Below are 16,343 nucleotides of genomic sequence, written 5' to 3'. Positions count from 1 at the left end.
TCACATCCCCCCATCCACCATATTGTCAGCAACACTTGTCTGTGGTGGTGACAACTCCTCTCACGCCCTTTCTGCTCTTGCTGCTTATCTCCTTCATGTTCCGCTGCAGAGTTCTGAAAAACAGGCGTTGCTGGTGACAAAACTCAAGCATCATCTAACTGCTGGATGGTGAATGTTTCATACAGGAGGGTTCAGCATGTGAGCAGGACCTGTATCCTTTGGAGGGAGGAGGCCAAGAAGACCGGAGGCTGGTGCTTTCAAAATAAAAGCATGCTTATCAGCAGGATTGGAAAGTGCTGAAGGGTTTTAAAGTCACACTTTCTTAAGATGTGTTTTGCTTATTGTGACGTCACTTGAATGTTGAGCTTCACTTTGCAGAGGGATGCATGTCCAGGGTTTGACACTAGAATGCAGTTTTAATATGCGTTTGTTGAAAAGAAGGTTTTTCATAAATCAAGTTTAAGTAACTACAGTATGTCTATTTAAATGTATGTATGTTTGTATGTGTGCGTGTGTAAACACAAGTTTTAGCTTTCATATGTTAATTAAAGCAGGGTCAACGGTATAATAATAAATGTTGAGAAGAACAGGTCAACTCAGCGATAAGAGCAAAGTTACATAAACACATGAAATAATTAAAATAGATAAATAGAGCTCTCTTGCTATTTGTCTTATTTTGAAAGGAAGGCCGCTTCCGGAAGTAACTTTACTTTGACGTGTGGACCAGACACACAAGGTTACACCTCTATCCTTGTTAGGACATTGCACACACATACTAGCTCCGCCTGTGTAAACAGGCGCTCAGGTGTTTTAAACTCAGAAAGTGTCCATCAATGATTCACTCTGTTGAAGTGAACCTTCTTCATACTGACTGACTGTGTTAGAGATCCGACCTGAGATCCGCCTCAGTCCTGAACCTGAACAAGTGTCTGCACACAGGTGAGCAAACTCCTGATTTCACATTGCTGACCTGTGGTTTGATTCTACAGCACAGAGACTGTTTTCTGCAACATATCTGTAGATTCTCTCTTGTCTCCTCATTAGTGGTGTTTTGTAGAAGTGTGACGATGGTGTCTAGATACTTATCAGGTTCATAGTCACATCAGGTCATTGATCTCCCTGTGATATCACTATTAGCCTAGGCAGAGTTCAGGCTGTGATAAGAAAATCACAGGTTTTCCTGGTTCCTGAATGTGTGCTGTCTGTGCTCTTAACCAGGAGACTTGTAGCTTAACTTCTTTTTGTATCTTTAAATAAAAGTCTATGATGATAAATTCTAAAGAAGGCTCTATAAGGGTACATAAAGAGATTCAGATTATTTTTGGAAAATGTCTGAAGGATTATGTAAATGTTGGGTCAGGGTCTCAACACTGGGCAGGAAAACGTCTCTTGTCTGTTCTACGGTGGCGGATGTTTTTGATTTTTAGTTTAGTGCTGATTCAGTGATCCACAGTCTGCTGCTCGCTCTGTGAAGTAAACCTTTGGACACACAGCAGCTGTTTGTTGCTTACCGTTATTTGCAGGAAATAGATTAACTTGCCTGTGGATGATGGTGGTTATTAAAAGACATTTATCTTCATTCATTCCTGAGATCATTTGGACCTGCTGACATGCCGACTTATTGTTAAATCCCTCTTTTTTGCTCTTATTTCTTGACAATCCTTCTGAATCATGCGCTATATTCATCAGGCTTTATCCAAACTGCAAAGATTTGCAATAATTTTATTATAAATCCTTTTATATATATTCAGCTTTTTGAGCTATGTAGAAATGAACACCAGCTCATGTCCCGTCACCGTATTCAATATGTCAACACGGTGGTTTGTGCAGGTAGATCTGCCACCAACGTGAGAACAACTTGGCTGAATGGACATTTTCAAACAATTAAGCAAAAGTTAGTAGTGTAATTTAAAAAAGTCTTAATGACACGTGTATAAGATCAGAAAGTCTCTTGTTGAAAAGAAAGTGATAGATGTGATGGACAGAGTGTGGAATTCTTCAGTTCTCTCTCAGATAACATACAGAGGACTTTACATCAGGAGAATGAATACAAACTGGATGTGCCCAGTGTACATCTGTCCTGCTCCCAAATGTAAACTTTAGATGCTTTTTGTCTGTTGCCATACAGTCTTATTTTCTTGTATGGTGTCAGGGTGTATGAAGTTTGGGTCGTTTTTGTGTGTCTTCATCAACTTTATAGATTTAGAGTTCAGTATTTGTCTTGTTTAAACAGTTAAATATCAAAAGTTTCACCTCTCTTTTATTCTTTATGCCTTCAAATAGATGTTGAAGAAATGAAGAGAATAATTGCAACTTTTATTTTGTGTGTGTTTGGGTGAGAGAGACAGGCCCTGGTGATCCCGTATTTTTTGACAAATTAAACTGAAACAGCAATATTTATGATGTAAACATGTTCAATGATACAGTCCCTACACACCCACAAACACACACCCACACGCACACACACAGAATATATTCACAATGTCTTTCATTGTGTGTCTTGTTTCTTACAAACCCAAATTACCAAAGTTGAAAGGATAAAAGTTGATTTGAATAACAAATTGTTCATCACAGTTTTTCTCTCCTCTCCATCTTCCCTCCTCTCCTCTCCTCTCCTCTCCTCTCCTCTCCTCTCCTCTCCTCTCATGATGCTGACTCTGCAGTGGGAGTGGAATGGCAGACTGTAATGTGAGTACATTCAAGTGTTTGTGTTTTTTTATGTTTGGGTCTTGGTCTGTTTTAACTCTACTTATTATAAGGTGGTCTATTTAATAAATGTCTGCACCTGCTTCTGATGTGTATTCGCTCTGATGTGATTTCATTTCATGTCACATTATATAAGCACATGTCATCTCAGGGTGTCTCCAGACCTTCATCTTCTTACCTCCAGGAACAATAATCGTTGCTTTTGTTGCCTGTTACTGTGTTCCCCAGTTTGTAAAGACAATTCTATTATCAAACTAAGATGTATTCATTTTTAATATGTTCATATTAAACCACTCTCACCAATGGATGTTCACATGAAGCCACCTAAATTTGAAACTCCATATTTTTCTTTAAAACGTCTATAGATAGATAGATAGATAGATAGATAGATAGATAGGTGGAGTAGTAAGTAGTAGTACATGTTTTCTCATTGAAGTAGTATTTTTATACATTTGAATGAGAACACGGATTTGAATATTTTCATTTCACTTGAACCTGCCGCTGAGGTGCAAGTGAATGAAAGTGATAACTTATTGTTTGTGGTTTTCATATCTTTTGTTTAGACAAATTATTTTAAAATGTAGTTTTCAATCCTCAGTGTGTTGAATTGTATTTATTTTTATTTTCATTCTCCAGATGCGGTCACCATCCTCCTCCTCTCAAGAAGATGTCAACCTGGGACCTTCAGCGAACCCACAGTCAGTAGCTCTGCTCTCACTTTCCAGCATCTCGCTCTCTTTACTTTAACACACCGAGGATTGTTCATTACAGCTCCAAATCCAGGAAAACCGAGTTCTTCTTTGACCGCACCTTAATAACCCACACTCATAGATATGAGTCCCCTTTATGCGTCCAATTTTTTAAATCAAGATCCATGAATTATTCCCTGTGAAATTAAAAAGCGACAATCTCCAAAATAATGTTAAAGAAAGGGACAAAAAGAAAAATCCTGGATCCACCAATTTGTTCGGATCACCATCAATATGTAGGATATTCTTTCTTTGCCCATGTCCACTCTCTTCTGTTCTGCAGTTTATGCATAATCCCACTGACAAACAAACAAACTAACAACAGCAGAGGATGGAAAACATAACCTCCATGATGAAGGTAATAAGCTGTCACCATGTGATAGTGTCCCTTCTTCTGGATCAGATTAGTTTTTTATATTTTGTGACCCAAATCAGTACAAATCCTACAAAGAGCATATTTAATGGTTTGTGTAATGTGTTCTGTTTTACCTCCACCAAGGCCCAACAGTCCCTTAGAATTCAATCAAGCTGCACCACACTTCACACACTCGTGAATTATTATCTGAGAATTGAGGCAATGTTAAAGAAAAGGAGAATACATTCCTGGGTCCTCCCCCTGTTTCGGTGTTCTTCCCTGACCCATACCACGTCCTTCCACCGACTTTCATGGTAATCTGTTCCGTAGTTCTTTTTGTGTGATGCTCTCAACTAACAAACCAACAAATGGACAGGGATGAAAACATGATGGAGGTTATAACGGCCACTTTTTTGAGAGAATCATTTTCAGCAAATGACTTTTTTCGCAGGTGACTTTTCCAGCTCTTAGAGATGCAGCTCTTCAGCGGTTATTGTGCAGTCATGTATGATGCATTTAATACATTACTCTGTGTGTTGTTTCAGTGCCAGGCCCACTGACTTTGACTTCTTGGCTGTCATTGGCAAGGGGACCTTTGGAAAGGTAACACTCCAACCATTACTTATTTATGAGTCTGAGTCCGATGAGTCATGATCCATGAGTCTGAAAATGTTTCCTCGTTGCGACTCATTCAGGTCACACGTTTTCCAGCAGAGACTGGTCAGTGAAAGTGATTTAAAGCAGACGAGGCTTCTGTGTTGTGACCTTGCACTGAGGACATGACATAATAATCTGTGGTGCAGGTATTAATGGTGGGTCATATAGATTAACAGTAGTTCTCTGTGGGTTCAGTTTAATTGTTGCTGACGCCGCTCACAGGGTCAGAGAGTGGACCAGCCCCTGTCTGATCACAATGTGCTGCCAGCTTCATGAATGATTAACTGTACAGTCCACTGAGGCCCAAACACCAGCCAGTCAACGGTAGAGTCAGACAGCAGCAGAGAAGGGTTTCACATAAACTATACAACGCACTCTTAATACCAATACTTCCTCTTGTCAGCAGCTTTGAATTTCAACACATGAATAGGAGTTCATTCTCTTCATAGGACGGAGATGTCTTCTCCTTTTTGCATGAAACACCTCTCAGATTTCTCCGGATCATCTGTTTCCACAGATCCCGCATCTGTGTTGTGTGTGTGCCGATCTCACGGAGGATTAATGCAGTGTCCTGACAGCGATCTGTGGCGATGGTGGCTCCGACTGTTTACCAAACAAAGCACTAACAAACAAACCCCTCATGCAGGTGCTGCTCGCCAAGCTCAAAGCCGACAGCAAATTCTACGCCGTCAAAGTGCTGCAGAAGAAGGTCATCCTGAAGAAAAAAGAGGTGGGCGCTGCTGTCGTGGACATTTCTGATCACGGCTGCTTTTTCTTTCTGAAGTCATCATTTTCATCTATAAAGTTAATTCTGAACCCAAACGCCACGTTAAAGCACTTTAGTTCTCATGCTCAGGTCCTCCGCTCGATAAAGGAGAGTTTAGACTTTATAGAAACATACATTTTGACCTTGTGATCAGGCCTAAAAAAATCAACTCTTATATTCCATCTGAACACAATACTTAAAAAAGAAATGCTAACATACTGCTGATATATTTAAATGGGACATTGCACATTAATGAACAGGCATGCTAAAATCCAACATGTAATGGTGCCAGATTTAGCCATGCAGGCTAGTTTTTTATCAGCTTGATGCTATTAAACAACATACAAAGAACATGCAGAAGTACATTCACACACACTTAGGCACAAATAGTTAATAAATCACTGACAGAATCGTATGATAGCTTATATGAAAATATGGAGAAAGGTACATAGAAGGCACAAACGTACAATGATCAGTAAAATAATATATAGACAAAAGCACATAAAGACTAAAACAAAAAATACACATACACACAACAATAATCATAGGAACTGATATCAGCCCTCAATCTGAAGCTTGAACTGCTGGCTGAAGCAGGTGAAGGTGGAAAATATCTCAACATGAGCCAAGAGGACAAATCTGTGTGTGTGTGTGTGTGTGTGTGTGTGTGTGTGTGTGTGTGTGTGTGTGTGTGTGTGTGTGTGTGTGTGTGTGTGTGTGTGTGTGTGTGTGTGTGTGTGTGTGTGTGTGTGTGTGTGTGTGTGTGTGTGTACAAGTATCTTTGAGTGTTATTAGTAAACAGAGTTTTGACCCAGCAACACAATCTGAATCTTATCTAATCTACGGCTTGTTCTGTACAAAGGACAATTTTTATGACTCCTAGAAAATAAACAGTGCGACAAACGGACTGTTTGTCCGACAGCTCTCTGAGATTATCTGCTTCAAACACTTGTGTTGTTGTGTGGTTTTTAGAACAAAGACGAGTCGTCCGCATCATTCCTCTGTTTAAGTCTTTATGTACATTTCTAAAACCTAAATTAAAACACTTTTAATTAAGATTTAATACTGAATTCCACATTTAACAACTGAGAATATCTGCTGCATTTCACAGCTGAAACACTAAATAGTTCACTGCCAGTAAGAAAATCAAGAAACATGATTTCTTGTTTATTTATTGCTCTGTTTCTCTAAAAACTTGTCCATGTACCCCAAACTAGCAGCTTAAATACACTTCAGTATACCGCCTGTTTGTTTAGAAACATGCAATTCTCACTCTGACTTCTTCTAACTGGCCACATCAGTGCTGGGGTTCCTCTCACTCTGCCCGGAGGTGGTGCCAATATGAGGAGAAACACTTCCTTCTGGGTTAAACACTGCGTTATCTCCTCTTCATCCCCTCATACTCCTCTCCCTCGTGATTCTACTCCCCCTCCTCACATCCCTCTTGTGACTCCTCTCTCTCTCCGATGCACTTTTTACTCCCAGACGTCTCGCCTACCATCTTTCATCTTTTTACTTTATAATCTCTTTATTATTTTGGGCAGTGTGAGAACAAAAATACAGCATCATTAGATACAATCGGCCATGCCCTTAAATCCTCGTTCCCACCCTCCCCTGCACGTAGTGACATAGTGAAATCATTACAGATAGAGTAGGAAATGTATGAATAAATAACATTAGCAAAAGAAATGTATTAGTATAACTGAGTATTAGTAGTAGTATAGATTAGTAATACGCATGTGTACCTGTAAAAAAAACAATAAATAAATATATAATATGAAAGAAAAGAAAAGGAGAGAGACAAATTTGGGGGGGGGGGGGGTTACCCTGTGTATCATAGGAGGCTAAAACTTGAGCATAAAAATAACTCATTCACATGTTGTTTTTGTCCAAAGTGTGTGCACTGTAACTTCAGGCTAAAGAAACAGAAGACAAAAAACACTTGTATCTATTTGTGTCATCAAAGAACACAAAGGTACTTTCACCAGTGTGCCGTCATTTACAGTCATAGGACTTTAAGTTCTCTTGCAGCATGTTGTAAACCGTGTTCAGCAGAAAGGAAGCAGGAACAACACGTGTCATGTATTTATCATGAATCGTGTGATAAATACAGAGGCACTAAAACAGCTCAGTGATTTACAGGTGGTGTCATTTATTTCCTCTTGTGTGGTCCATGATCTAAATGTATTTAGAGATAACTTAACATAGCAATGCCGGTGTTATGTCCCCAGAAATTCAAGGGATGAAGGGGAATAAGAAAAAGATCCAAATTTGAAAACCGGTAACTAAAAAGAGAGGATGAAAACGGATAGATCAGGAAATGATTTACAGTTTAACAGAAAATAACACAACTGACAGTGAGCTTCTCAAAGGACGATTAATGAAAACACAGGACATATTTAAAGTAGGTCAGGCCAAAGGAAAACAATCGATGCCACACAGCGCTACAGACGTAAAAAGTTGTCTCTGAACCCCCTCTTCTCCCTCTCTACCTTCTGTCTCACCTCTTTCTCTTCTCTCTCTTCAGCAAAAGAACATCATGGCCGAGAGAAACGTGCTGCTGAAGAGTCTCCAACATCCGTTTCTGGTTCGGCTCCACTACTCCTTCCAGACAGCTGAGAAACTTTACTTTGTCCTCGACTATGTAAACGGGGGAGAGGTACGTTTTTTTAGACTGAATAGATTAAATGTAAGGTCTGTCGAGGGTGAAGTCAGTGAATGTGTCATCAATGTCTGGAGGAGCTAAATCATTCAAACATTGAACAATAACAACGTTTATTTCTTCAAAATCAGTTTTTTGTTTAACCCTAAGCCAGAGAAAGAAATTAAAACAGCTAGACTGTGAATAAACTGGAGTTTGACCTGGTTTGACGTCATGTCGCCTGCTGGACTGTACTTTTTGTTTACCTCTTTGTTCAGCTGACATTTGCACAGTAACTATGTTGTGATAAATGAACCTCTATTTAATTTTATCAAATGAAATCACCTTCTATGCTGATGAGCTGGTGTTTTACCTCCACACCATGAGTGAAAGTAAACTATTATCTGTTCAAATTAATATTGGCTTTCCATGATATATGTGTTTGGGTTCTCCTTACTGGCTCACTTACTGTCATTTCCTCTCTTTTTCCTCCTCCCTCTCTTCCTGTCCCTGCAGTTGTTCTTCCACCTGCAGAGAGAGAGATGTTTCTCTGAGTCCAGAGCGAGGTTCTACGCCGCCGAAGTGGCGAGCTCCATCGGCTACCTTCATTCTCTCAACATCGTTTACAGGTCCGACAGACTCGCACATTCACGGTCACATATGTCTTAAAAATATGAGCTAAATTCACAAATGATCTTTTTCCTTTATAATGATGATCTGCTTGTTCATGTTCACTGTAGAGATCTGAAACCAGAGAATATTCTTCTTGACTCTCAGGCAAGTCAGAAACCCCTTCATCTGTATTTGTCACTATTGTAAATACTGTGTATATATATATATATATATATATATATATAATTGCTCTGAGTGAAGAAGGCCTGCTCATGTCTGTGTGTGCAGGGCCATGTGGTACTGACAGATTTTGGGCTGTGTAAAGAAGGTGTGGAGCCCGAGGGAACGACCTCGACTTTCTGTGGGACCCCAGAAGTGAGTGAAAAATATACGGACATGAGACGATCATGCAACAAATCTGTCATATTGTATATGTGACGTACAGGTGCATCTCAATAAATTAGAATATCATGGAAAAGTTCATTTATTTCGATAATTCAATTCAAAAAGTGAAACTCATATATTATATAGATTCATTACACACAGAGTGAAATATTTAAAGCGTTTATTTCTTTTCATTTGGATGATTATGGCTTACAGCTAATGAAAACCCAAAATTCAGTATCTCAGAAAATTAGAATATTACATAAGACCAATAAAACAAAGGATTTTTAATACAGAAATGTCAGCCTACTGAAAAGGATGTTCATATATAAATACACTCAATACTTGGTCGGGGCTCCTTTTGCATGCATTACTGCATCAATGCGGCGTGGCATGGAGGCGATCAGCCTGTGGCACTGCTGAGGTGTTATGGAGACCAGGTCGCTTTGATAGCGGCTTTCAGCTCGTCTGCCTTGTTGGGTCTGGTGTCTCTCATCTTCCTCTTGACAGTACCCCGTAGATTCTCTACGGGGTTCAGGTCAGGCGAGTTTGCTGGCCAATCAAGCACAGTGATACCATGGTCATTAAACCAGGTATTGGTACTTTTGGCAGTGTGGGCAGGTGCCAAGTCCTGCTGGAAAATGAAATCAGCATCTCCATGAACCTTGTCAGCGGAAGGAAGCATGAAGTGCTCTAAACTTTCCTGGTAGATGGCTGCGTAGACTTTGGACTTGATAAAACACAGTGGACCAACACCAGCGCCTGACATGGCTCCCCAAATCATCACTGACTGTGGAAACTTCACACTGAACTTCAAGCAACTTGGATTCCGTGCCTCTCCACTCTTCCTCCAGACTCTGGGACCTTGATTTCCAAATGAAATGCAAAATTTACTTTCATCTGAAAAGTGGAGTTTGGACCACTGAGCAACAGTCCAGTCCTTTTTCTCCTTGGCCCAGGTAAGATGCTTCTGACGTTGTCTCTGGTTCATTAGTGGCTTGACACGAGGAATGCAACAGCTGTAGCCCATGTCCTGGATACGCCTGTGCTCGGTGGCTCTTGATGCACTGACTCCAGCCTCCGTCCACTCCTTGTGAATCTCCCCCAAATTCTTGAATGGCTGTTGCTTCACAATCCTCTCAAGGCAAGTCAGCAGCCTTCCCCATGACTGTGTATCCTACTGAACCAGCCTTAGAGACCATTTAAAGGCTCAGGAAACCTTTGCAGGTGTTTTGAGTTAATTAGCTGATTAGAGTGGGACATCGTGAGTCTACGATATTTAACCTTTTCACAATATTCAAATTTTCGGAGATACTGAATTTGGGGTTTTCGTTAGCTGTAAGCCATGATCATCAAAATTAAAAGAAATAAACGCTTGAAATATTTCACCCTGTGTGTAATGAATCTATATAATATATGAGTTTCACTTTTTAATTTAATTATCGAAATAAACTAACTTTTCCATGATATTCTAATTTATTGAGATGCACCTGTATGTGCAGGCATACGTGGCCAATAAAGCTGATTCTGATATAACATACATGTATCATCCATGTCCTCTGAACATTTTGAAAAGGAGGGTTGTTTTTTTCTTCCAAAGTAATGAGAATTTCGGAGATTATAAAGGTCATGTGCAGTAAATCTTGTCTTCCCTTCCCTTAATCGTGTTTTCTCTCTTTCCCTCCTTTCTATCCATCCCTCCATCTGCAGTACTTGGCTCCAGAGGTTCTTCGTAAGGAACCATATGACAGGACAGTGGACTGGTGGTGTCTGGGAGCAGTTCTCTATGAGATGATCTACAGTCTGGTGTGTGTGTGTGTGTGTGTGTGTGTGTGTGTGTGTGTGTGTGTGTGTGTGTGTGTGTGTGTGTGTGTGTGTGTGTGTGTGTGTGTGTGTGTGTGTGTGTGTGTACAGGTATTACCTATGTTGTGGGGACCTAAACCATTTACATAGTCCCACTATGAGGACTTGTCTTCCTTTTTGGTAAAAAAAAGCAAGTCACCATAACTTAAATCAATAGAGTTTAAGGTTAAAACATTATGAGTTAGGTTTCGGTTAAGTTAAGATTTAGGTTAAAGTTAGGTCAAAGTTAGAGTTAAGGGTTAGGTTTAGGCAACTAGTAACTTCTTTACATTCAGTCCATATGTACAAGTTAAGGTGTCAAAGGTCAAACTTAATGCATCAGCATGTTTTTTATTTGTATAAATTGTCTTCATCTTCATCTCCCTTACACACAGCTGGTATAAGACAAAACGTATATGTCCCTCATGAAATTTCGGTTTCCTTAGGAGTGAATGTACTGTATCTTGGCAAATTTGCTAAATTGTATTGCGTGACGCTAATGACTTCTGTGCTCGTCCCTTTGCTTCAGCCTCCGTTCTACAGCCGTGACGTCAATGAAATGTATGATGGGATCCTCCACAAGACGCTGGCTCTGCCTCAGGGGAAGTCCGAGGCCGTGTGCTCTCTGCTGGTGGGTCTCCTGCAGAAGGACCAGCACCGACGCCTCGGGGCCATCGCTGACTTTGTGAGTGTGATCAAAAGAATTCTCAACTGTAGCTGCACAATAAAACAGATGGTTTCCCAGACAGGTCATAAGCTTAGTCTGAGACAAAGGATAATTTCAAAGGGCAACTACATTAAATTTAGCTTTAACAGCGGACTAGTCTTAGCACTTCATGAAAATATAAGACAATATTTAAAGGGTTTGGACTTTTTCAAGGACAAAGCTTCAGCATTTCTCTCTCATATATGACAATCTTGAATCTGAAATCTTAATAGTAATTATGGTATATTCATATTCAGTACGTTTCTTTCTTTTATTTATAGTTAGAAATAAAGAACCACACCTTCTTCTCTCCAATCAACTGGGATGACCTCTACCACAAGAGAATCACTCCTCCCTACAACCCCAATGTGGTGAGTCTGTTCTGCTCTCTGTCTTCAGTCAGCTGTGTGTGTGTCCCTGTAGACACCCTGGTGCCTTCTCACATATCTCCTGCACAATCTTTTACTTAACCTCCATTTTTCAGTGAGATCCGCCGACAATACCCCCTCTTGTAGTCTTCTCGAAAGCTGATCCACTGCACATATTTTCTCAAATCCCTTAATCCTCTGTTCCAGACGTCAGTCCAGTTCAGCCTCGGTTAGAGTTTGACTCTCGTCACTCGTGGTCACATTTTGTGTGTGTGTTTTATTTTTGTTTCATCACCTCATCATATTTGTCAAATTGGTCCAATAGATGGCAACATCATTTTTCTCTTAAGAATTTTAGTCAGTTACATTTTTTTAATTGTAACTGACAATTAGTTAATCATCTCATCTTCATATACAAAAAAATATATAGATTATTATACTTATTAATATCAATTACTGAAAATATGATTATCATAATTAGCTTAAAACTATCACCTTTCACAACAAAGTAACAAGGTGCTTTACAAGTTAAAACTGAAGAATTGAGTGAAAAGAAAATGGAGCATTGAAAATCATTTGCGCACAAATATTAGAATGAAAATGTTACAAATGAGAAAAGAGTAAAAAATAAAGTATAGTTAAACGTTATAAAATGATTAAAACAGCCTGTTAGATCAGAGCTAGATTTAAAGAAAATTAATAAATAAAAATAAAATGTTTAAGGTGAATTCAGACCCCAAGTCCCCGAGGAAGCACATCTTTAAAATGTGTCTTTAAGAGATTGATTTAAAAGCCAGAAACAAGACAAAATCTGTGTGGGAACCCGCTTGTAACCATAGTAACAACAATGATGATGTAACGACAGCTATTCGTGCGTCCTGCTAAAAAAAACAAATGAAAACCTGTCAGAAGAAACTTCCCCTCATTACCTGATGACCTCATGTTTCAGAGAGGTCCAGCTGACACTCAACATATTGATCCAGAGTTCACCAGAGAGATGGTTCCCAGCTCGGTGAGTCGGACGCCGGAGCTCAACGCCAGCACCAGCTGCAACAACGCCTTCAACGGCTTCTCCTTTGTCGGCAGCGACGACAGCTTTCTGTGAGACGTTTGGGTTAAGGTCTCGTGGAAACAAGAGCTCCTCACATACTATGGTACCCACTGTGTATTTATCCTGTTTGACCTCTGTGCGAATTTCCAAATAGTTCCTCTTGAGGGTGTAGAAAAAAAGGGGCCTCGTATTAAAACAAAATGCCTGCGATGAAGTATTTTTAAGGTTCGGGATGAGACCAGGTGACACAGCATCTGATTCAGATCATTTTCATGCCTGTGCAATATATATGAAAACTTGTCGTTCTCTTTCTCTACTAGTTTTTCAGGGTTTTCCTTTAATTCATCACCGTCTGCATGTTTTTTTATACCAGGATATATCCCTGGCCTGCCCTTAGAGAAGGTTGTGGGGGATCTTACCAAATACACAGGGCTCATAAGATGTGGGAGCAACTTTACATTCATTTGCAAAGGAATGAAGAACATGTTAAAAGTTTTTTGTACACATCTTTGTAGAGGGGGTGTAAAAACACCACCCTTGTCTTCCAGTGTGCTTTAAAACTTAAATGATCTGGAGACAGTTTGTACAAATGTACCTTTTAAATCGTTTTTTTAACATCAGATATCAGTGTGAGGTTTTTGCCAGATTGTTCAAGACTCTATTGGCTTTGACCTGATTTGACACTGTTGTGCAGGATTGGATTTCTCAGGGAAACTGCTGCTTCACTCTGTAACACGAGGACAGATTGTTGTGCAGCCCAAACTTCCCATGCTTCCTGTTCATTTGTTTTTCTAACGACATAAAACAATACATAAAACAGAAAAGAAAAAAGTACAATGTTAAGAAGCAAGTGATGAAAAAATGGATTCAACTGGGGTTTTCTTCCTCCTTAAAAACCTAAAGAAAATATTTGATCAAAGAAACAAAGTACAAAAACAGTACATGATGTAAATGATGTTGTTTATTTGGTTTATGTGAATTGTGCTTTTATTTCAATGCTGGAAATGAGGACATTTTTCATATTTGTTTGTCGGGACATTATTATAGACAGTGATATTAATTAGTTTTATTTCATGATATGTAACAGGCTACAACTTAGATTATATATAAAGATGGACGACGTGTCTCCATTTCCTCCCAATATCCCAGATGCAAATGCTGCAATATTTTGCATTGCGTGCTGCTGGAAAAATGAACACAGACAGAAACCATATCTGAGATATTTTTTTATTTTACGTGTATTTTGACTTTTTACCTTTGCTCCACTAACATGGGAGGTTTTGGCTTCACTTTTGGGGAGCTGTCATGTCATTCATCTTTAAGTACAGTCTATGTTGTTATGAAAATACTGTATCTAACATCTGTAAATATACAGTAGCAATAGGATTATGTTCTGCAGCCATGGGATTTTATCAGTGTAAACCATGAAGTGCCCCTCTGCCTTATTAGAGATGGATGAAGTTTGATGTTGGCAGTGGCGGCTGACACTTAGAAAATGTACATGTGATGTCCTTGAGTTTCATTTTTATTGTCTTTCATATATACATTGCAGTGTTGTTTATGCATCTGATATTAAAGAAGCAGCAATTCCAGAAGAAAGCCTGTTACTATTTACCTCCTCGAAAGTTTTAATTTCTCAGAACACTGGATCAGATGCTTTTCTATGAAACTAAATACACTAACAGGGAAATCACAATGTATTTCCTCAGAAAACGGCTTTAATTGAATGAATGAATGAATGAAATGGTGGGACAGGGGACCAAATGCTTCTCTGACTCTCCTTGTTCACTGTTTGCCTTCTAAAAATGTAACCCTGCGTGAGAAGCTGTCACTCCCGACTGATCCTGTAAACACGGAGCTGTCACGCTGCCAGCAGCAGCAGCATTATGGGCTGATGACTGCGGAACCCACCATGTGTGTGGGTGTGTACATAGTAAACATGTTAATAAATCAAACAGATGTCCAAACATTGACATGTTCTTTTGAATGAACCATTACACATGATGACGTGTGCATAATAGAAAACATTTTTTTGTTAATTAACCAGCATGTAATTGTTCTATGTTGCAATACTTTGATTCATCTTGAGTTTCTCCATTTCATATATAGATATAGGTGCATAAGGCAGCTGTTATTATAATAAAGTCATTTGAAACCCGAAGAGCTTCTAAAACAGAAGAGGCATCTTTCAGGAAAAACTGAGTTCTTGTGAAATAGTTTCTACACATTTCTAGAACATTTATTCAATAAGCTGAATATTCATACAACATTGCAAATTAACTCAGTTATAAATGTCCAGCAGTCCAACAGTATGTAGCAGTGCATCACTGCTTTAACAATACTAATCATACTAATCATATATAGTATATATGATTACTCAAGTGTACTTGAGTAAAGTACTTTGACTTTTGTTACTTAAAGCACAATCTGCTGATAATACTGGAATTTACACATGATTTTAAATCTTGGACTTCAGATACTGCGTGTTTCTGGACTCAAACCTGTCAGACCACTTGAGTACGTGATAACATTACAGCAGCTCTGTTGGCAACAATCACAGGGGCTCCTCTTACCTCCTGTAGCACAGTGGTATCCCAACTGTGACGTACTGATGGTTGGGTATACAGAGTGTGTGTGTGTGTGTTTCCGAAACTGTTTTCATCTGTGAACACTACAAACAGATCCCAGTGGAATAACTGAACCCACAATACAAAAATGAAACACTCTGTAGATAATAGCATTGCTAATTTTATTTCACAGTCATGTACAGCTTGTACACCATTTGTATGTGTTTTTATTCCATGTGAAATCAGTACTTCTTTTCAGATATTTTTTCTCCTTAACTTAAAAGCACACCTCTCATTTCTGAGGGTCCAAACACAACTGCATTACAGAAAACAGCGCACAACCCAATGACACGTCACGTCTCGGAGGCGGTGGTGGCCTTAAGGATGAAGTGGACTTGTGTCGCTAGTTACCAAAACCCTGCTGTGGTTGGACTGGCCACATCCAGGCGTGAACATGTGCAACTGTCTGAGTGACTCAGTGAAACATCCCTGAGTGCATATAATGTCAAATCACTCATATATGATAAAATTATCCTAATAACTGGAACAATTTATATAAATAGTAAATATGTAAAGTAACAGGACAATATAGTCAGGTGAAAAGATGCAACTTTAAAAGCAGCTCACAATCTACATTACTGTAGAATTGCCCCACTTAGTGGTAAACAAGTGAAATACAACAGAAGCCAAGGTTATGTGATACACACACATGCAAAACTGCATTTAACAGATATAATATCCCACATTTTCACTACTACCATTGTGTGAGTGACATGAAGGTGACAGCTTTCTCTGACATTAAGGTTCATAGGCTGTGTTAGTGATACACATTCAAAATATGGTCTGAAGATAAACGTGTACATTTTGTTAGAGACCCACTGGTTCAAGTTACCGTAGTAACTGTGAGGAACCGACAGTTGCTTGGCAACACTGAGAGCA

General features: G+C 39.3%; 1 protein-coding gene across 1 annotated transcript; it reads left to right on the top strand.

The window, feature by feature from the left end:
• The first annotated feature begins 749 nt into the window (after positions 1–749).
• Positions 750–14,744, top strand: sgk2a (serum/glucocorticoid regulated kinase 2a). The gene is made up of 14 exons (XM_034590916.1): positions 750–939; positions 2,664–2,688; positions 3,343–3,404; positions 4,356–4,413; positions 5,114–5,197; positions 7,761–7,892; positions 8,391–8,503; positions 8,615–8,651; positions 8,775–8,861; positions 10,581–10,676; positions 11,242–11,397; positions 11,700–11,789; positions 12,736–13,166; positions 13,240–14,744. The coding sequence occupies exons 2-13, from the start codon at positions 2,674–2,676 to the stop codon at positions 12,889–12,891; spliced, it is 1,086 nt and encodes a 361-aa protein (XP_034446807.1). The 5' UTR covers positions 750–939; positions 2,664–2,673; the 3' UTR covers positions 12,892–13,166; positions 13,240–14,744.
• Positions 14,745–16,343: the final 1,599 nt, after the last annotated feature.

Source organism: Hippoglossus hippoglossus, chromosome 7, assembly GCF_009819705.1.
Source record: "Hippoglossus hippoglossus isolate fHipHip1 chromosome 7, fHipHip1.pri, whole genome shotgun sequence".
Lineage (NCBI taxonomy): Eukaryota > Metazoa > Chordata > Actinopteri > Pleuronectiformes > Pleuronectidae > Hippoglossus > Hippoglossus hippoglossus.
Note: the sequence above shows the minus strand (reverse complement) of the source record. Positions and strands in the feature narration are given on the sequence as shown.